Source organism: Cyprinus carpio, chromosome B18 (assembly GCF_018340385.1).
Source record: "Cyprinus carpio isolate SPL01 chromosome B18, ASM1834038v1, whole genome shotgun sequence".
NCBI classification, from domain to species: domain Eukaryota; kingdom Metazoa; phylum Chordata; class Actinopteri; order Cypriniformes; family Cyprinidae; genus Cyprinus; species Cyprinus carpio.
The window spans coordinates 20,063,775-20,086,515 of NC_056614.1; the positions used below are offsets into that span (position 1 = coordinate 20,063,775).

Consider the following 22,741-nt stretch of genomic DNA (forward strand, 5'->3'; position numbering starts at 1 on the left):
ATACTGTAATCATTTACTCACCCTCATGTCGCTGTAAAACATACTTATGTTCTGTGAAACACAAAATGAAATAGAAAAATATCTCAAAAACACGAGAGTGAGTAATCAGTAAACATTTTTATTTTTGGTTGAACTATTCTTTTAAAGAGAGGTTGTAAATGCAAAGCTAACAGTTTTAAAAAGACTTAAGTTATGCTAATATCTGCTTTAACACCCACCATTGCCAAGGTGGGTGTTAAAGCAGATATTAGCATAACTTAAGTCTGAATAACTTAAGTCACTGTAGACACATAACTTAAGTCACTGTAGAATAACTTAAGTCACTGTAGACACAAGTCTGAATTCCAAAATGTGTCAGACTGCCAATAATAATGTTGACTTATATTATTGGCAGTCTGACACATTTTGGAATTCTGCAATGCATTAAATCAAGCTTGCGTCACTAGTAGTTTGGTTTCAGGTCTTATGTAAATGATTTAAAATAATGGATTAATAATTAAAGAATTATGCTTAAGTCAAAACTTTCTTAACCAGAGAAAATATATGTGGACTAATGAATTGTGTAGACATTTAATTAAGCATATTGCTCAGCCAAGGGGTTTTAATCCTGCCTATGGAGATTTTCCTTTCTTCAGAGTTTAGATTCAACTCTAATCAAACACACCTGAACCTGTAAATCAATGTCTTTTAGGATCATTTGAAAATTGCAGACAGGTGTGTGAGAGTAGTGATCGAACTAAACACTAAACTAAATTCCAAACCTGCAAAATGAAGTGATGCATCCTAATTTGTTTTCTTCTGCTATGCACTGTAAATATGCATTTTGCTTGTGATAGAAAAGTACAAACTTCTGAGCATGTTAAAAGATAGTACATCAGTATTGTGACATAATAATTCATAAAACCACCATGATCATCATGTTATATAGTATTGTTAATTTTCCCACATAAACTTAGCATGCAATTCGTTAGTTTATAATTTTTACATTTACATAATTATTGTACACCATTTAGGAACCTTAATCATACTATTTTAAATACACTATAATTTGAGATGTGCTAATTCTAATCTTGCATATATATGAGGACATATAGTACACAAATTGTGAGCTTATTTGCACATTTCTTACTTAATATGACAGATTTGCAAGAAGACATTTTTACATACAGATAACAGACTTGTCTGTCCTCCTGTTATCCAGCAATGCCTATAACTGACACGCTACTTCATTTACTTCATCCTTAAGGACATGTGTATGTGTGTTTTGAGATGAAATGAGAATCCCTGAATGTTCACAAAATGCCATACACAGATGATTTTATTTATGAGCACAACTGTATCTGTATCTTCTGTAGTTCATTAATTACCAGCTGGACTTCACAGGACAGATGGGACTCATAAAAGAATCTTGGAGTTATGACTTGTAGTGTAACATTTAGGATTGAAGATGAAATGTTAAATGAATCATCTTCTATTAAGCGGACAGAATTGTTTTTTATCTATACGGGATGCAGTTTGTGACAAAAATGAGTGTTTATCAGTATCAATTTGAATCAGTTTGAAAAGTGACAATATTTCAAATAAATAAATAAATAAATAAATACTACATTTGATAATGGGAGAAATCATAATGTCGTTTATTTTTATAAGTGATAAAATATAAAGATAATCATTCCCACATCATTCCTTTTCACTCAATTTTGTTGCTATATTTATTTATGTAGTGTTATAATTTGACTAGGTAGAAACTACATTTATATGTGTGTAATGGTGTGTGACAGTACAATTTAAAAAAATAATTTATTTTCCAAACAGATCCAATGAAGGCATATTTCAGTGTGCTAAAATAAAAAGGGATTGCATCTCAAATGCATTTCAACATTTGATTCAGTCAGATTCAAGTTTTGGTTCCATTAACCATTCTTTTAAACATGAATTGAATTCCATTACCAAATAATGAGGTAATTTCAGTAATGTATAAAAAATCTTGCAGCAAAATGTGTTTAGACAAACTTTTTTATGATCCAGTCTTTTTGGAGAATAAATGTATTTTTTAACAACTGGCCTATGTATTAAGCAACAATACCATCCAAACATGTGACCACTATTTCCATCTATTAAATATTCATAAAACTAGGTTGCAATATGAACATCCGGTCAGCAACTCTCATTGTAGATTCATCTGCAGAAGAATAAAAGTATGATGACTTAATTAATCAAATCAAGTGTATGGTTATCAACTGGTGTCTTTTCTGGTCTTTTCCAACCGCTATACAGATATGTACTGTAGTTTGAAACTGAAATTAGTATAAGTCTGGTTAATTGCATTCAAATGAATGCTGCAAAATCAGAACAAGCACACTTAAAGTCCCGATTGAGCAACAAAATTGACAAGATCATCATGTGTTTTTTAATGAAGTGAAGATGGATAAACTATTGTTCTCTGCTTTTCTAATTCTGCTGAGTAGTTTTTGATTCCAGAGCATTTTTTCAAATGCTTTCTTGGTGCCAATTTGAGCTGAAGGTTCAATCTATAAAGTTATGAGAGTTACGAATGTAACTGAAAGTCTCAAACAATAAGAAGCTCGACACAAATTGATTCAAAATATTGAATACAGTGCTTTCAAATATAACAACCATTCAGTGAACCAAATAATGAAAACCATGAGACAAATGAAAGCAAACAACCCACACATCACTTCACAAGCTTTGACTTAGCATCCACAACAGAACTGTAAACATGCTAATATCTGCTACTTGAAAATTATAGTTAATAAATCTTTCACTCTCTTACTCTCTCAGTAGTGAATATTAGTACTAGAAAGGGTTGCTGTTACTTTTACTCTGTATCAGTGATTTAAACGTGCCTTAATGAGACAAAATATCAGTATCTCACCTATAGGTCAGTAGAATCATGGGTTTCACTGCCTAAAAAAAGATGATTTATTATTTATTTTATTTTTTATTTTTTTGCTTTATGCAATGTTCTTTTTAACTCTCTTACTTAACTGATGTATACTAGGTACTCAAGCTCATACTGTGTGACAAATGAAAATATGATCCAGTCAATATCCCTCAACTGAATATGTCTGTTCTTGATGGATATGAAAATATAGATGGCAACAGATGTAGTATAAAAGCAGCATATGATGAGTAAAATCACTAACGCAAAACATGCAAAAAAAAAAAAAATAAAAAATAAAAAAAAATATATATATATAAATAAAAAAAACTAACAAGCTGGCAAAGTGAGCTGGTGCATTGTGAGACGAAGATGTTTTGTAAACAATTTAAAACGCAGAAATGCAAATGAAGAGATTCCAAAGAAAAGATTAGCATAATATGAAATATGCTAAACAACTATAATGTGGTCTGGTGTTTTCATTATACAAACAGAAAGACTGCTCAGTCCTGTCATACACACTGATGAGAAACATTAATTTATATTAATGCACGCTAAATATGCTGAAATGACTTTGCAGATTTGATAAAGGGTTACACAGTGTTAGAAGCTGGTTTCCTTCTCTTGACATGACGTGTTAGCATATTCTGAGTAAATTAATTAAAGCTCTAATTGAATGGCTATCTTATTCATTTTCATGGAAAAATAATGTATAGTGGTGCTTTGATATTAATATGAAATTAGTGTCCAAAACATACATAGATAAAACTTTGTATAATTATATTGTGCTTAATAGATCAGCTGTTCAAATATAAATTTATATGAATATTCTATGCATACTAATTCGTAACTGAAGTGTTAATCTTACATGAATTAATGATCTGTTAAATGTTTAATGATGTGTGTTAAGAAATGTTATTATAAAATGTTATTTTTGTAGCGTGTGTTTGACAATATTTGTAGTGCATTGTGGATTAGAAAGTCCGTTTATGATTACTTATCAAACATAGTTATCTAATTTTTGGGTCAAAATTGCCATGGGTAATAATATATACTGTATATATTTATATTTGTCAAAGACAAAGACATGTTACATTCCTCATAGGATTACGCACTTATATACCCATTCATATACATAGCACTTGTTAATGGAACATAAATATCATTAAAACCGAAAGGCATTTTCAGAAATGACTTCAGTTTGAGACTCAATATTCTGCAGAGGAACTGTAAAAAATAGTGAGAAGAGATGAGGCAGAAACAGTATAAAATCCAGAAATAAGAATCCGTGACCATAAATAATTGCTGGTGTAGCTGTGGGAATTGACAATGGATGGTTCCTGAAATGGTTTGCTAAGAGAGTAGGGAATGGGACATAAATTAACGTACAGTAGATAATATGGAGGCTAAAACTGACTTTGATACTGTTGTTAACAATACTGTTCACCTCACACCAGCACTGGCATCTAGAAATATTAGCTGCTCTTCTAACGGAGGGGAAAAACTGAACAAGAGACTGAGAAAGTTTGCTAAGACTAATAATGAAGAAGGATTGTTTGCAGAACCAAAAGGTCATTCATTAACTAAAAAACTGAGTGGGAGTCAAATGATTTAATCCATAAAAATATTGATTGAGCTATGGCTCTATTTGCACATAATGAACAAAGTCTCAAAGCAGAGTAGTGAGGAGTGATAGGGAACATCTTGGCTGTCCTTCCTTAATTTCCTCTTTCCAAGGTCAAGAACCATCATAGTGAGAATGATTACAGCCCAATTACTACATATGGTCCAATAGTTTCCATGGCTCTGTTCTAAAACCAAGTAAGATTATTGGGTCAAACTTTCTTTCAAGGTCTAAATTATTTCTATTAACAAACCATTAACTATGACTTTTGACTCAAACTCCTAATTTGTAGCTTATTAATAGTTAGTAAGGTAGTTGTTAAGTTAAGTTTTACTAGTTTATACAGTATGCCAATATGTTAATAATAGGCATGCTAATAGTGAGAATTGGTCCCTATAATTTCCAAATTTTGGAAGGCACTGTATAAATGGAGACTTCCCTCATTCCCTTTTACTAACCTTTTTTCAATGCACTTTGGGATTGCCTTCTTTTAAAGGGTACATGCAATTCTGCCTTAAACTTTAGCCACAACAAGATATCTCGGAAGGCAGCATAATTATGTTGACTTTGGCAGCCTACACAGGCAGCTCACTAGATTTTGGAACACAGTCAATCACAGTGAGTACTAGAATTCCTTTTCTATGTTTAAAAACACCCCAAGCACGTCTGTGTGCTGTGAACGAGACCTTGTAAATGCAAAGTCAATTGGCTATTGTACAAATAGAACAGCCATCCGTTCAGAGTCGCCCCCCAAAAGCGGGGCCGACTTCTGTTACTGTCGTGTTGCGGACTTGTAGCCATCATTGTTGATGTCATTAGCATTTTGACGGAGGCAGCGGCATGCTGTCACTGCAGGGAAGAGAGGCAGCTCAGATAAGCTGTCACTTTCCTTGAGTGACAGGCGTGATAAGCCGGATCAGTGGCTGCTGCAGCACTTGGAAGGGGTTCATCTGAAATAGATGCCAGTTATCACAAAGTGCCAGGGTGGGCGGGCATGTACATACCACCTGCGGCAACTAGCAAAGCCTCTGGCCTCTCCCTCCATAGCTCCAAGATCCCGAAACAGGGAGCATGAGTCAGAGGGACCCAGGGAGACATAGATAATAGAGGGAGGGTGGATAGGTCTGCTATTATCCTAATAATACTCCCGCTGCGGGACACTGTTACGTGACCCCATACATTGACCAGAATTATCTCTGGGCAGACAATAATTCTCCTGTCACAGACTGCAGACATTTATTTTAGAAGACAAACGCTTAATGGTGGCCCGGATGCTAAATACATGAAATGAACTAAGGAAAACCAAAAAACCTTAGTGCAACCCAGGCAGCTTGTCATTAAAAAAGGAATTGCAGATCTTACGTTCCTTGATCTTCTTGGTTCAATCGAGGATATGATCTCAATGGGGTAGTTTAAATTCCAATTGATTTTCACTGTGAAGAGCAATTTGCAATGTAAAGAACCAGATATTAAATAAAAGATCTCTGGGAAGCGGTGTCGCTGATGCAAATAAATAATACAGCTTCATTGTGTAGGCCTGTTAGTTTTTATTAAGAGTTGTATTGGTTTTACAATAGTACGAACTAAAGTGGGGTCTCACTTTGGAGCAGAGATAGAAAGAGGATTCTACAAGTAAACCTGTTTATAACACTATTTAAATGCATCCATTGAACTAGACAAGCTAATTAGAATAAATTACCAGATGGTTCCACCTAGAATTGATAAACTGTGGCAATGATCATATACTTGAAATCTGTCTGAGGAAGACTACATGCCAGCCTGTGATAATGTATAAAGTGAAACATCTGCTAATTAAGAAAAAAATGAGGAAACGTGAGAAGGTGCCGTGTTTTTCTACTCACGTTTTCTCTCGAAATTGTATTTAAAAAGAACAGATTTAGAGTTTCTGATAATTTTGAGTTTTTTGCTCTCTTGCAAAATTAGTGGGAGATAAGGAAGTACATTATCTCACTTCAGGGGCAAGTAATATTCTGGGCTTTATCACAGAATGATAAATGGTGAAGCAGTGTGTGCTGTAAAAAGCTGAATGTATTTAGTGTATTATTTATTTATTTTAATGCTGATTTTCAGGAATTTGTGGGGTGGAATTTAGTTTGTTTTTTATTCTCTGAAAGTAACATGTAATTTCTCAAAATTTCTTCTGCATTCTACAGAATAAAGGAAGTCATACAGGTTTGAATGCCATGAGAGTGAGTAAATGGTGATTGATTTTTTTCATTTTTTTCCAAAACTATCCACTTAAATCCTGAGGTTGGGTGGTTTAGCCGGAAGACCAGTTGGCTAATACCAGCAAACCAAACTAAAGCCGAGTTCAGACTGCACGATTTTCAAAGTAGTCGGGTCACTGTTCTTTTCACACTGCATGACTATCTTGGCCAGCATTCAGTCGCTGCTGTGTTCACACTGCACGATGGATTGGTGACAGAAGGTTTCACACTGCATGACTTTACAATAGGAAGAATCGCCGACAACTCTGTCTGGCACGCAAACTAAGTTTCACAACCAAACACACGCGAGATGTGACAAGGAAACAACGCGATATCACGCGTGCAAGACCGGAGTTCTCACGTGAGACTGGGATAGCTCAGATGAAATGTCAAACAGACACGGGTGCTCCTGCCAAATTTCTATTAATTTGTCTTCCATTTCTTGGGTCCAAATAGACCGATAAGAAAGCCTTTTTCTGAAACGAAGCCATGCTTGCTGATACTGTGGTCTATAACTCCTCCCCGAACTCCACACTGCTCTGTATCTTGCTCTCTCATTGGCTGTCGGTCATCGCCGAGGTAGTTATCAGTCAGAACACTTTTCACACAGCATGATTTTGAATCGCCAACAAGTCCAGATATTTAGCATGCCAAATATCTCACGGGCGTCGGCGACTCATCGGCGATTATATAGGATGGTTTTTTTTCTCATTCAAGTTGAGTTATTGTCACTCGCGTGAATGAGCACCGATTTGCCTGTGATTTCGGGCATTTGTCAGCGATTTCTCAAAACCTGTCGGCGAGCTAAAAACTGGGCTAAAATCGTGCAGTCTGAACTCGGCTTAAGGCATTTTTCAAAAGGACAGAAATTTCAAAATGCACTTTCAAAATTGTTTTACATGAATATTTACTGAGGTCTGTCAGATACAGCAGTCTAAGTGGAGGAGGAGGGGATATTCTGCTGATCCACTACTACAGCTCTCTAGTCTCGTAGGGTGGACTGATGCCAAAAACAGAGACTTGCACTCAAAAAGCACCTGTGAGGAGACAGTGGGCTTTCCTACTGCAGAATTTCATAGCACAGTCAAGAGTGTTTTCAAGTGTGTGCAAAGAGGAGGTGCTACAGTTGACTCAGACCCTTTCAGACTGGTAAAAGGAGAAAATTTATAATGGAAAGTGATGTTAAAAACATACTGAACACAAACACATTTGTCATTAAGGAGCAGGGTAAAGTGACATGAGAATGTAGATTACAGATACTCTTAGAAATGTTCACATAGATATCACTATCTAAAGTAGTAGCTCTATTTATGTTGTTGATATTGTTTTATAGTAAATAAGTGTTTCATAAGTCACCATTATGGTCATTAGTTTTGATTGTGAACCTTAGTTCATTTGAAATCAATTTTATCTATGCAGATCTGATGACTTTGCAGAAAACAAGATGTTTACTTTATGAAAATAGGTTCAGGAAGTAATGTTATATAAATTTAGAATGTTATACTTGGGCTGTGCAATTAATTGCATGCATTTGTCATGCACATCTCGTCAGTAAAGCCAGTCCATGATTAGTAGTAACTCACCATCATCTGCTTTCAGATTGAGGGGGATTCACTACACAGAGCCGTAGTTCACTGACAAGCTAGGCGATATCGCATTCGAAATCGAATGAGATTCCTCTGCGATTATGAATGCGATGTTGCCTAATTCTCAGTGGACTACAGCGCTGTGTAGTGTATGCCGCTCAATCTGAAACCAGGTGATGGAGATTTACTACTAATCACGGGACCGGCTTTACACAGCCCTATGTTATACACAGTAAAATCTGCATATTGGCTTTCATTTAAACAGCTTACAGAAGAGTTTTGTCTAATGACAGCCAATTTCTAATCTAACCATGATCTCCACTTATCATTAAAATTTGAAATAAATAAAGACCCACTAGTTAATGACGGTTAATGAAGTTCATTCAAAATGAAGAGCACACTGTTTTTACAGAAATTACTGAACTACTTTAAGGCAATTATTTTTTATGCAAATGATTTGCATATATTGAGCTTGTTAGTGTTTACAGTGAACACCCTAAAGCAAGGCAGCAGCAATAGTCAAAGCCACTCTAAATAGGCAACCCAAATGAGTGGCCACATCAACCAGTCAGAAAGCCCCTCTTCCTGGCACAGTAGTGTATCCTGGGAATGGGCCAAGTGAGGGTGAGTCTCTAGGAATTTGACAACAGCCCAGGGCACTTCCTCTAAAAAACCATACAGCTCACAATAAGTGTCTCTGCATCAGCCTGGCATAGTTGTTTTCCCTCCGCTGGCTAGCAAAGTGCAAGTGTAGCATTTTCTGACAAATTCATCACAGGTGGACTTAAATGGACACACAGCTTAAGTCTGCACATAGCATAGGTGCAGTCTTCTTTCCCTCTGGGTTTCATACTGCTGAATGGCAGTGGTGGCCTCTGTTTATGACTGTTTAGCAGAAGACTAATGTGTATTTTATAGCCTATAGCTATAATGTGCAGCTAAAAAAACTCCAGCAATACTTATGATTACAACAACAATACACGCACAAACAATATACTCCCTCGACGGACAGACCATCATTGCCAGGGGAGGCCCTGAGTATTATAACACAATCACTTCAAACCACAAACAGGAGGTCGCGGAGGATAAGCGATCGAGAGGGACCCAGTCCATCACCTTTGTGTGTGAGTATTTGTGAATCACAGCTGTCACTGCAGCGCACCTGAGATTAGAGTGATTGATGCTCAGGGCTTTTGCTGGCAAGGTCAGTGTATCTGAGTGAAAAGCTGAGGCCCTGGCTGAGCAGGGAGGGCTTCTGTGTGTAAACACGTGATTTGAGTGATTGACAACTGGAAATGATTGGTGAAGGCCTTCTGGACTGAGAAGTTTGGGTGTTTGTCTTCATGGTAAAGGACTGCAAGCTGCTTCAAACCACTATAAATCATTTCAAAAGAAAGTGACTAGTACAATAGTCAGCTTTTTTATAGGGTTGATTGTTCAGTTATAAAAATGATAGTGATATAATCATGGATGCTGATTAGTCAATAGAGCAGTTCTGCAATATTAAAGCATCAATGAATATATGTGACATGCTTTATTATTTTGAGTCAGAAGTTGCATTGAGCCATTTGTGGAGCAAAATATATTTGCTCTTCTCTTATCTAATCAAAATATTAAGTATAACAACTGTTTTCAACATAGATAATAATAATAATAATAATAATAATAATAATAATAATAATATATAATATAAAATATAAAATATAAAATTCTGCTTTGCCACAATCAAAATCATTTTTAAAATATGTTAAAATGAAATAGTTATTTTAATTTGTAATGTTTCACAATATTACTGTTTTTACTGTATTTTTAAACAAATATATGCAGCCTTTGTGAGCATGAAATACTTTTTTGCAATACATTTTTGTTTGAACAAATCGTATAATTTCATCTAAAAATAGTCCGAAAATTGTTTGAAATATTTAGTTCCCTTTTTTTTCAAAAACAAGTTTATGACAGCCATTTTAATTATTATATCCAGTTTGGAGTAGAAACGTAACAACTATTATTAGAACGCTGACACTTTTTCATTCAGTGTATGAAACTCAATGTGTTTCTGGGTCACAACGACTGAAAATATGGAGCAGGTCATGAATAGTCAATGAATAACATTAAGAAAGGAAGAAAGAAAAAAGGTTCCTCCTACCAGTGAGTGTGTAAACTCAGGTGCGTGGTCGTTCCTGTCTGTGATGGTGATGGTGGCTGTTGCAGTTCCTGTCAGTCCCACTTCACTTCCTGCCATGTCCTTTGCCACAATCTCTAGCTCATACTGCGTGGTTGGAAGAGTCTGTGGACACATAAGAACATGGTTGGGAACAGTCAGTAGAGCTTCAGGATAGAGGGAGTACAGTCGTGATAAGAGCTTAAGTGGCTTAATTGAAGAACAAGTAATTGTTCCATGACTGCTTTAGTGCTGGTTAGATGCTGTCAATATGCACTGAAAAGCACCACATACTTTTAATGAGCGGTTACGTTGTAAATTAACTGGTAAAATGGAGTAATTAAGATCTTATCCACCAATCATTGTATTGAAGTCATGGTGTCACCTCAAAAGAGTCTCGCAGTTCATCATTGACATTTCAAACACTAAAGTCAATCAGTACAAAAAGTTAATTATTGCTCATGATTGACCGGTGATCTATAAGACTAAAATATCCTTTTGTTTATTTACACTTCTTCCTGTGTAAGGCCTTCTTCAGGGGAGGGTCCTGAAACAATGATAAAGGCTTCATGAAAGAGCATTGACTCTCCTTGATAGGTGCTAGTCTAAATAAATGTCAAGTTTCAGTCACTTTTCAAAGGTAATACTGAAAGAAAACATGCAAATGTCAATTAACACCCACATCACCTTTCCTTCAAGGCCATGTCCTTAACCAGAATATGAAGTGAGAGAAAAAGAAAAAGAGTGAGACAGAAAGGAAGGTTTTTTGATTTATTTATTGTCCCAAGGGCTGATTTATATTAATATCACTATATATCACGATTTGGATACTTCACATAGTTGGATACTTAATCTTTTAATCTTAAAATATAAGATTATACTTTTAATCTTAAAATATATTACAAACATTGATCCAAAACTATGAATAATTGCATGTTAAAAACCATGTCAAAGTAAATATCTGTTGTGAGCTGAACATTTATATTGTGAGTCATTTCTAATCAAGCTGTAAAAAATTTTATGAACATAAAATACTAGCTGTGAAATTAGCTTTTACAAGACAAATTCCAATGTTCAAATATTAAAAATGTCAGATGAACTATTTTATTTATGCATTCGTTTATTTACTTACACAAAATTACATTATTTATAGATAGTGTGAAAAGAAACAAGTTTATTTTCTCAAATTCCAGTGGCTATATTTAAGAATAAAGTATTTAAGTTGTAAGGGGAAAGACACATACCAGAAATCCCCATTGTCAGCATTTTTATTCAAAATGTGCTTTCCTTATAAAGTTTACTTATATTATATACAATAGTTTTCTTTAGAGATTGTGAAAGACAGCGAACAAAAACAAATTCCTGAAATTTAGTTTTAAGAGAAGCCAAGGTTATTTCAGAGATATTTCAGAAGAAATACCATGCAAGCACTGCATGAATAATACATAAGCTAAAGAAATGGGCACAAAAGTGTTATATAGACACCTGGTTTTTCTGACACAGAGGAAATGGTATAAATGTATCAAAACAAATTTTCAGACTGGTTGAAACAGTTTTATCTCTATCAAACACCACCTACTCATCATATGGGAAATAAACCTTCTCCAGACCAAAAGCCCAATATCCATAAATCCAAGACAACAAGCATTTGTTAAAATAAGTCAACCCTACTGGAAAGCCATGATGGCACATTACACAGGGAGGTGCTGTTAATGCTAACATTTATTTCCTTTATTGAAATCCCACTCAGCGCAGTGTTAAGTACCACATGCTTAATAAAACTCATCCATCTGTTTCACATAAAGCCCAGGAGGCCCGTGCTGCAGTCATTTACCCATGGTGCATTGCCTCTCTGTATAAATGACTCTTGCTATCTCAGGCTTCAAATAATGGCTCAGAAGTATGTCATTCCAACAAAGCTGCAATTAATAAAGTACATTGCATTAATACACAGTACATTGCAGTTTTTGGAGAAAAAAGGCTGACTTAAAACTTTAAGAGTGGAGTATCTTTAAAAGAGAAACAAAAGGTGTGGTATTTAAAGAAACCTAATGATCCATTGAATGTGTAAAACTCTTTTCAGACCAAGGTTATTATAGTTAACTAAAAATAAAATAAATGTTACTTGAAATAAAATAAACTTAAAACAATTATATACTGTATATATATAATTATTTTAAATAATACTATTAAAGATAATACTAAAAATAACAATAAAATAACAATTCACTTTAGCTCTAATTAAAAAAAAATACTAATTTAAAATATTAAGCAACTAATTTTATCTCAATGGCACGAAAGATACATAATTCAAAGAAAACAACCGTGAAATATTAACATTGATAATCTCCTTCTAAGACCCTGACCTAATATAGAATAGAATAGAATAGAATAGAATAGAATAGAATAATAGAATAGAATAGAATAGACAGATTCACACAAGTTTAGAATGACACTCTCAGGTTAAATTCAGTGTTCAAAAGTTGCGAAACGACTGAATTGACAAAATTCATTCTAGTGCGAGTGTGTTTATTTTAGTGAGAATTGCCTGAAAGTAAAACTGCAATTAAAAATCTCAAACATTTAAACACTCATCACACTTCTGAACTATGTTGTTGATGTGATTCAACACAAACTGCTTGTAATTCACAGGACGTAGAATAAGAAAAGCTAAGAAATGGAGATGAAAGTTCCAAGCTGAACTGATGTGCACTTTTTAATACCACCAACGGTCAGGCTTTACACCTCATCAGACATATTATGCTGAAGTATTTTTTTCTAAATCACCATGAAGCGCAGTGCTTCCTGTGGCTGAGATCGGCTGGGACGGCTGTCACTGACGAATGACTCAGAACTTATTTACTGCTGATAAACAGATGGCACTTCACAGACCTGTGAGTTGAAAAAAGAAGAGAAACCCATCTGGATAAGAGGGAGGTGAGCGCAGATTAAATCTCTGTGCCGTCAAAGGCTCGCACGAAGCTCTCGCGTAGCGTGACAACATCTTAATGAGTCTCGCATCTCTCGCGTTCACCCGCTCAAAACTATCGCGCCGATGCACCTGTGACCTCCTCATGTGCTTTTGAAGGGCATAAAAATACAAAACCTGTTAAAACAATCTGGAATTTTGTTGAAACATCCCAGGTCTGCCTGTGAGTGCGAAACAAGACACAATACATTAACTTCACATTGCATAAGAACTGTTATCGTGCCCCAGTTCTGTCATTCATTTCACACACCAGATCGCTACGACGGATCCATTTCATATCGTCCATCCAATAGCACTCATTTTAAAAAAGGACTAAATGCAATCAAAAGCACCTTGATCAAGGCTTTCTCCATGGCCAAAGTGTGTAAAGACTTAAGTAATATAGGCTTTAGAAGGTGGAAATATATGCAGAGTGAGACAAAACTGGCTCTGACCTGCTGAACGAGACACCGCCTCGTCCACTTCAATAGATGTGATGTCATAATTATGCTTCTGTAGCCCCTTTTTGTCTGCCTTTCCCAACCTCTCAGTCTATTCACCCCTCTACCTTTCATTCCCCAAGAACATAATGATCCATACAAAAGCCACAGAAGAAGAAGCTGAAATGATGAATAAAGCTATAACCCGTTTGTCTTGTGTAGGGAATCTCTCTATCTTTCTGCTGGCCACATCTTCGTTTTCCTCATAGTATTTCACTTTTATTCCAGCTGGGTTTCTTACACCATTTCACAAGGGTTGTTTCACAGAGCTTTAACTAAGTTGGAGTAAGTTGCAGATATGCTAATGTATCCTGTCCTATTCACAGACGGTTTTTAATACTACCTGTACATGATTGCAATCTAGATCGTTATATTGGTTCGTGTTTCCACTCAATCCTTGGAATGTAATCCTAATTTCCTTTCCAACCCCCCTCCCCCCATTTTTCTTATTACCTTTCTTTATATCACTGTCATATCTAGAATAAACTGCCATTTTTTCCCTCTCTGCTCTTTTCTCTCATTTTGCTTTGTGTCATTTAATGCTGTTTTTTTTTTGTGTGTGAATGTTTCAGTACAGCTCAGATGATGAGCTGTAATATGAGCTGTAATATAATTTTAAATCAACTTATCAAGTTTATATTAACACCTTTGTCACTTTTTTTTTTGCTTTTTATATATAAACTAATGTTCAAGGTATCTTAAGATCTCATTTAGCATTTTATATAATCCTTTATGAGAATTTTAATATAATTTTAATGATTGTAAGGTATTATTTTAAATTTGGGATTATGGATACACTATGGATACACAAGTATTTTTTTTTTTTTTTTTTTTTTTTTATTCACGGTGAGTGTCAGATATTTATGGAAGCCTGTTTCTGGCAAGGGATAAAATTATTATATATATTTTTCTTTTTTTATACTGACAAAGTCCGAATTGTGAGATATGAACTCTGAATTCTGAGAAAAAAAATAAGTAAATTGAAATGTCATATATAAACTCAAAATTCTGACTTTTCCTCTCAATTGTGAGTTCGTCTTGCAATTATTATTATTTTTTTTCATAACTCTGAGCCTACATCTCACAACTCATTTTGAGTTTACATTTAGCATTTCTGATTCTTTCCTATTTGATTCTGACTTTTTATTGTTTAAATTCTGAGTGTTCATCTTCATCTCAAATTCAGACCTTCAGATCATGGAATAAAAAGGCTTAGGACTTTTTTCTTGCAATTGTGAGTTATAAACCTCTTGCAATTCTCAGAATGGCGTTTTTATTTATGTGGCAATTATATATAATCCTTCATATAATATTTAAACCCACAATTCAATTTGCAGAACTGAGGGTTTGTATATTGTTTTTATCTTGCAAATTCTGACTTTTTGCAATTCAGAGAAAAACGTCTGAATATGTAAATAAACTCTTATTGTGAGATTTATTTATTTATTTATTTATTTATTTATTTATTTATTCTATCCCATGGCTGAAACAGCTTTCATAGATATTACATATTACATCCTGATGATACCTAACGACCAAATCATTCACATTCCCACATGATTTTCATGTTCATCTGGGCAAAATGTTTGCACTACAGTCTGGGCCAAGTGAGACAGACATTAGTAGCCGACTAGCAGAGCAGCTTGCTGGATCATGGCACATTGCCTTTGGCTCGGTATCCCACTGAGCTCAGAGGGGAGTCACAATGCCAGTCAGCCTGAACATCGCACACCCAGGAACACATCACAAATTCGCTCCCCTGGAAATCCCCAGCTAACGCCCTGCACGTGGTGCTTACAAACGGTTGTCTAAATGTGAAGAAGGCTGGGTGCTGATGCAAATAAAATGAGGATGTTTTGCGGGTGGCTGCAGATGGCTGAAAGTCAGGTGGTGAAATGGAAATGGAGCCAACATGAGTGGAGTTACTCGAGAGAATCTCCTGACCCTTAAACGTCAGCTGCAGTGATGATGAGCCTTTGTAGTCAATTCCTGACTGCAAACTCATACACCCCCCCCCCCCCCCCCCCCCCCCCCCCCCCCCCCCCCCCCCCCCCCCCCCCCCCCCCCCCCCCCCCCCCCCCCCCCCCCCCCCCCCCCCCCCCCCCCCCCCCCCCCCCCGTAGTCAATTCCTGACTGCAAATTCATAAATTAAATTCAAGAAGCAATAGGGTTGTTGGTCACACCAGACTTGATAAATGATTCTGCTAATACTTAAGACAGCAAGAGGCTGCTTCTGGGACTCCTGAACCTACTTTTGATTCACCTCACAATAGCGTAGCGCTGTTAAGGTGCAAAATTAACATTTTGTATTTAATTTTTGAACTGAGAAAATGTGCCAACCACAAATCTATTATGTCTAGTCAACTACAAAAATGCAATTAAATCTTTATTATAATCATATATATAATCGTATACACATACCATTCAATAGTTTGGGGTCAGTATAATTTTTTTTTTCAGCTCATTTTATTATTATTATTATTTTTTAAATCTAGGACACATTATATTGATAAAAAGTGACAAATAATTACTGACTTCAAATAATTACTGTTCTTTTGAATTGTCTATTCATTAAAACATTTTGGAAGAAAAAAGTATGACGGTGTCCACAAAAATATTAAGCAGCAACTGTTTTCAACATGAACATAATAATAATAATAATAATAAATGTTTCTTTGGGATAATGTAACACTTAAAGGACAATGTGACACTGAAGACTGGAGTAATGACTGGTGAAAATTCAGCTTTGGTATCACAGGAATAAATTACCCTTTAAAATACATAAATAGAAAACAGCCTAATCTTATATTTGGCAATTTGTAAAATGCTATACCTAATGAACCCATTCTGTCCTACAAAAGTTTTTTAGAAGCTTCACAAAGCCTGCAGTGATTTAATTTAACTTCTAGATTCAACCCAATCTGCTTACTGTACAGTACGCTTCAATGCACACTGCTGAATGAGCTCCGGCCACTTCACCACTTCATCTTTTTACCATTTTCCTCACAAAGTCACGTATGCAACTATGTAGTGTTTTAGAAGTTGCTGCAAAACTCTCTATGTGCTACCTCCTTCAGCATGTCTCTCATCCGTCTAATCACTGATGACTTAAAAGCAGCAAACAGCCGTCATATCTGATGGATCTCTTTGCGCTTGGCCGCTTGATTCATTGGACGTCCACTAATGGAGCTCAAAAATCCAGCGTATTTTATAAATGAATCATGAGATGGAGACTAATTGCCATTAAAAAATGAACACTAATGCATGAACAATCCCAATGACGAAGCCACTGACACTGCAATATGCAAATATGTGTCCAATTATGATTAACGATCATCCGAGCGTTGCATGTCAATTTGGAAAGCTATTCAGATTTCACCACACACATGGCCTCGCAGAAGGATGCCGCTCGCTCCTAAAACTCCTCTCCCTTTGGCAAATACACACCAAGATATCGTTTCCCACTAATGACATAACCCAATTTATTATAGTCTGAGGCTGTGCTTGAATATTAATAGAGAAGTCATTGAACGGTCCTGCGTATGAAAATACTTGTTGCTGCAGTGAAAGTATTATGTGCTGGCCCGTGATAATACTGTTAAAAAAGGTGTGTGTGTGAAACAACCAACTGTGGCTAAACGATTATGGAGCCAGGATCAAAGCCTTCTACAAAAACAAAGTCTTTAATAGAAAGGGTGGCGTGCCGGGTCAACGCAAAAAGCGAGTTCTCCATGAAAGAGGCCGGAGGGAGCCTCATTTATTTTTTCCCCTCATCTGTTGTCCTTTTGTCTCGATTTAGAGTGTGTTTTTGTGTGTGCATGTGACACAGGGCACGGATTGATCTCTGGTGCTTTCCTGCCTCTGACATTTCAAACAGAAGTTCTGCCCTGTGGCTCTCTTGAGTCAACATCCTGGCATCCGGAGAGACGCGGAGGGGATGATGTCAACTAAAGAGCCTGGTTGCAATCACCTAATATCACACAAAATGCTGTTGCTGTGAACTAGGACAGGTATTTCCATAACAGATGTGGTTAAAGGCATGAAATAGCGTGGACTGGAGACTTTGAAGGGTTTTGCATAGCAATCACTGATTTTACAGATGATCAAAACACAGTAGACTTTAAAAAATAAATCTGTCTTTCAGGGAATTTTATAAAAATATCATTAGAGAGAGGACATGAACAACAGGACACTGGTATCAGTCAGACATGAATTTGTATCACATCAGTTTGATTTGTCAGAGCACATGCAATAACTAAGCTATGGGAAAGTTACCCCAAAATGAAAATTGTGTCATCATTTATTCACCCTCATGCCAATACAAACCCGTATGAGTGTCTTTGTTTGTGTGGAACACTAAAGAAGAGGGGGGGGGGGGAGTTTTTTTGCCCATACAATGAAAGTCAATGAGGTTTTAGACCTCATTAACTTTTATAATATGAAAAAAAAAAGAAAAAAGAAAAAAAAAAACAGTTAAAATCCTCAAATCTCAAAAGCCCCTTCAACTTTTCCTGTAAATATAATGATATTTTTCACAATTTGGTTTGTTGGTTTGGTGTTTTAAGATACTTTGGCTAGTTTAATGGCTAGTTTAATAATAGAGAAGAGTAATTTAAAAATCCCATATAAGGATATAGAGTTTTCTTTAGATAAACTCTAAAGTTGATTCAGAATTGACACTGTAACAGAAATGTATTTGATGGTCTTTGCAGTAATATAATATCCTGAGAGCATATTGGTGGACAATCGTGTAATGTTAAGAACTTGTGTTTGATTCTGGAATTTCCTATTCAGCTTCACATATTTATGATCAGATCCCAGCAATTAATGAAAATACAAATCCACCTTATACCCACATTGGGGTTTCACACAGTTCAGTTTGTTATTGGTACACTGATCCCAATCATGATGGTGGCATTGAACACTTTTCAAGTGCTTCTTTACAAGCAGTGTCCTGTTTTTCCATGACAACAAGAAACATTTTAATGGACAAAAACGATATTGACTTTTAAAAATGTGCTTTGGTCTTTATTGCACATAGTATAGATTTAAAAGAAAGAGAGAAAAAGATTTGAAATGAAAGAGGGCAAAACAGGGTATAAGGAATGATTCCTGGCTGATTTGAACTTGCATCATCCACATGAGCACTTCAGCCCAATAAGCACTTGCACTAACCAGTAGGGCGCAGCCCTGACAAGACGTATTGCCTCTGTGAATATGATGCAGCTGAAATATTTCAGGACATCTTGCACAACAAGACATTGCACATTGCAGAGACATTGATGAAAAGTTCAGAGAAATAATTCATTTTACCACATAAATAAACAACAACAACAAAAAAAAAACAGCATTTATCACTTTTATAGGCTGAAAAGTAGAGAGAAGTCTTGAAGTGATGTACAGATTGCGAGCCAGACTCAACAAAACACATGCACAAACCACTAAGCCACAAGTGTTCAAGCATGTGATTATGCCACTGATGAAGTTTTTAGGACACCTTGCACTACATGAAAGACTCATAGCACAAATCCGACACCTAACCCCGGACGTATTTACGGAAACTCATCAACCAAATTAATGAGCTCATGATAAGCAGGAGAGATGCAGAATCTCCTGACGTGTGTGGGGCTAATTGGGGTCAAGGTTGGGGTTTGGGGGCTTGAAGAAACAGACCAGAAAAACGGAGCCTGGCTAATCTAATCAAGTGCATCGTCCAACCGCAGACTAATCGCGGTCAATTACAGTCCAGTTATGGGTAGGAAATAGTCCCCATTACACCCAGGCCTACTGAAGAGATGAGGGTAGAAAATGAGGAGGAGGAAGAAGGGAAGAGGGAAGGGAGGGAGGTGTTTCATCATGGCCATCAAAGCCCATCTGGGAAGTGGCAGCAGCACTTATGTTGAAGAGCACAGGTGTTGCTGTTTAACCGTTAATTAGATTAGCACAGATCAAAGGCAGATTGCCACCACAGGGGAGCAGTTATATTGCCGACAGGGGCCGGGGAGGTCTCTAAGGGACCGGGGGGCACAGATTCTTCCCATCCCACTGATTGAGACAGATTAATCTGCTTACCAAAGCTGGTTTCGACCGAGACTGAGATTGAGCCTATACAGTATGTATTGTGTTCTGTCATATGGGAATATATTAGGATTAGATTTCTTAATTTACATGTTTTTGGTTGCTAGGACTTGGACATATAAATGGATGTTCTTGCTGGTCCTGGAACAACATTTCTATCAACCAATCAAATTTTCAATGTTATCTGGTTTACATGGCAGCTTATTCTGGCCCCAAACCACAAACCTGGAAGAGTAAGCAAAATTTAACTCTGTAAAAAAAAACATTTGTTTGGGCCAATATACAGTTCTGCTTATGGATATTTGTCAACTTGCTACTAAGTGCCTCAAATAACACAGATTTGATGGCTTTTAGCTTACCTGTAACATATTCAGAGATTAATTTAACATGTACGGGATAATCATGCCTCATCCAATTTATTATTAAGGGAAATAACTAAAAATTGCTAATTTATTTGCTATTGCACAAAACTGAAAGTAATTAATTCTGGCCATCTTGCTCTAAAGAAAGAAGCCTCCGGAGGTAACTTTAAATGGGTCATATGATACAATTTCAAGTTTTCCTTTCTCTTCGGAGTGTTACAAGCTGTTTGTGCATAGATAAGATCCCTAAAGTTGCAAAGACTAAAGTGTCAAACCCAAAGAGAAATTCTTTATAAATTTAAGACTCGTCCACACCCTCCTAAAATGCCTCGTTTAAACATGTTTAAACACACCTCGTTTAAACACGCCCCACATCTATGTCACTGTGTGGGAAGATTTGCATAACATCGCCCAAATGTACACGCAAAGAAAGAAGGCATAACGTTTATCCTCACTGTTGCTGCTGCCGCCATGTCATGGAGACACTGTGTTTTGTTGTGAAAGCGAAACTACTTTGTTTGGTCTTCCAAAAGAGGACACAACTAGAAATCAGTGGTTAAGTTGTATTTACAATACTGTTCCAGAACATTTCAACTGAAATATTCAGATGTGTGCATCGAATTTTACTGAGGACTGTTTCCTGAACCTGGGATGGCTGTGCACAACGGCTGTTTCTATAAAGTGGGGCCGTTCCATCTTTTCAAGGACAGTCTGGCGCTTCTGACTCACAGCCTGTAAGCAGTTTTCATATTTAAAGATTTTTTTTTTTTGGGGGGGGGGGGGGGGGGTACTATGCTACAGTATATGTAATATGTAATTTTGGACATGTAATTAAATACATTATATTCTGACCCATATTTTTACTTAAAGGACATCACAGTATTAAATTATAAATTTAAATTGATTGCATAAAAATATTTTTGAACAATAAATCCATGAATTAAAATAATTAATCAATTAAACCTTAAAACTATTTTATCTTAAAAACATGCCACATGCAACTTTTCAATTTAAAATTAACTTTACACTTCAAAATAAACTAAATAACAATGTCTATTTTTTTTTAAAACGTGCCCCTTTTAGACTTGCACTCTATTTATTTACTAACTGCTTGTTTTCTTAAGAAAAACAGAAAAAAAGAACACTAGCTTCTCTAATCTTTTTGTATTCTGTGTTTTCTTTTTATTTATTATACAATTAACAAAAGCAAAAAAGGCCTCGAACACTAGATTGCTCTATTCTTTTTCTATTCTATCTTTTTTTCATTTTATTTATTATTTAAGAAACAAAAAAAAACCTTGCTACGTGTACTGTGTTAAGCTAACTGAGAGTTATACATTAGCGCTTCGCAAATCATTGCTCTTTTGTTGATTTTGATTGCTTCTATTGTCCTCATTTGTAAGTTGCTTTGGATAAAAGCATCTGCTAAATGACTAAATGTGAATGTATGTAAATGTCTAAATAAATGACTGTGCCCAAATCCCCATTAACAAACAGACACAAAAACATTTTGGATGCAATTCAGATCATGAGTTTTATCTTTGATTCCAAACTTGTAGCAGAACACTATCAAAACCTATAACACTAAGGACGTATACTCATCTTTCAAAACTGGCACATTCTTCTTGCTTTGTGTGTACGGGAATGCCGTAGGATTCCTCTTTCTGCTGTTACACAATTGATCATGTGCGACTACACATCTCCTCTGTGACAAAAGTACTGTCAGCTATGGGAAAGAACTATCTCAACCCCTCAGTATCCACAGGAAGGCCTGCACCTTCCTGAGCCGAAAGTGAATCCTCCATGCCTGAAAAATGCACATGTGTAACATACCCAACTGGGGCTGCCACATAGACACAACTTGTAAAACTCTCCATGAACCTCAGTGGCACAACTAGGGCAATGCTTTGATGCGGAAAGCAATGCTTTTTCATGTGCAGTGGTATCTGTTGTTAGCGTGTTTGCTTTTTTTGTTTTTTTTTACTTTATTTTTCTAGGCTCTTGAGATCATTTCCATGGCAACGTGTCAGCAGGTTGCAGCTTCAATCTCCACGGACAGCAACGGACGTGTGAATGTGTGTGCGGGAGGGAGGGAGCTTAGTGTAGATTTATCCACTGTGCTGCGCAGTAGACAGGCCAGGCTTTGGCGCATTAGCTTTCATGGAGTATGTCTGTTCACCTGACCGAGGGTGCATGACCACGCACTACTAAAGACCCTCGCTCTCAACTCCAAAGGGAGGTGGAAAGCAGGTGTGCCACGGAATCATGTAGTCACATTGAATCTTCTAAATACTGTATGTGACTTATCATTTTTGAGTCATTTTGACCTAAA

The 22,741-nt window shown here is 36.3% G+C and overlaps 1 protein-coding gene across 9 annotated transcripts in view; it reads right to left on the reverse strand.

Moving 5' to 3' along the window:
- Positions 1-22,741, reverse strand: part of LOC109108993 (cadherin-13-like) — a 355,177-nt gene that overhangs the window by 51,603 nt on the left and 280,833 nt on the right. For all 9 annotated transcript variants that reach the window (XM_042744284.1, XM_042744288.1, XM_042744283.1 and 6 more), the window contains one exon: positions 10,487-10,627. In XM_042744284.1, the coding sequence (XP_042600218.1) occupies positions 10,487-10,627 (141 nt within the window). The remainder of the gene's footprint in view (positions 1-10,486; positions 10,628-22,741) is intronic.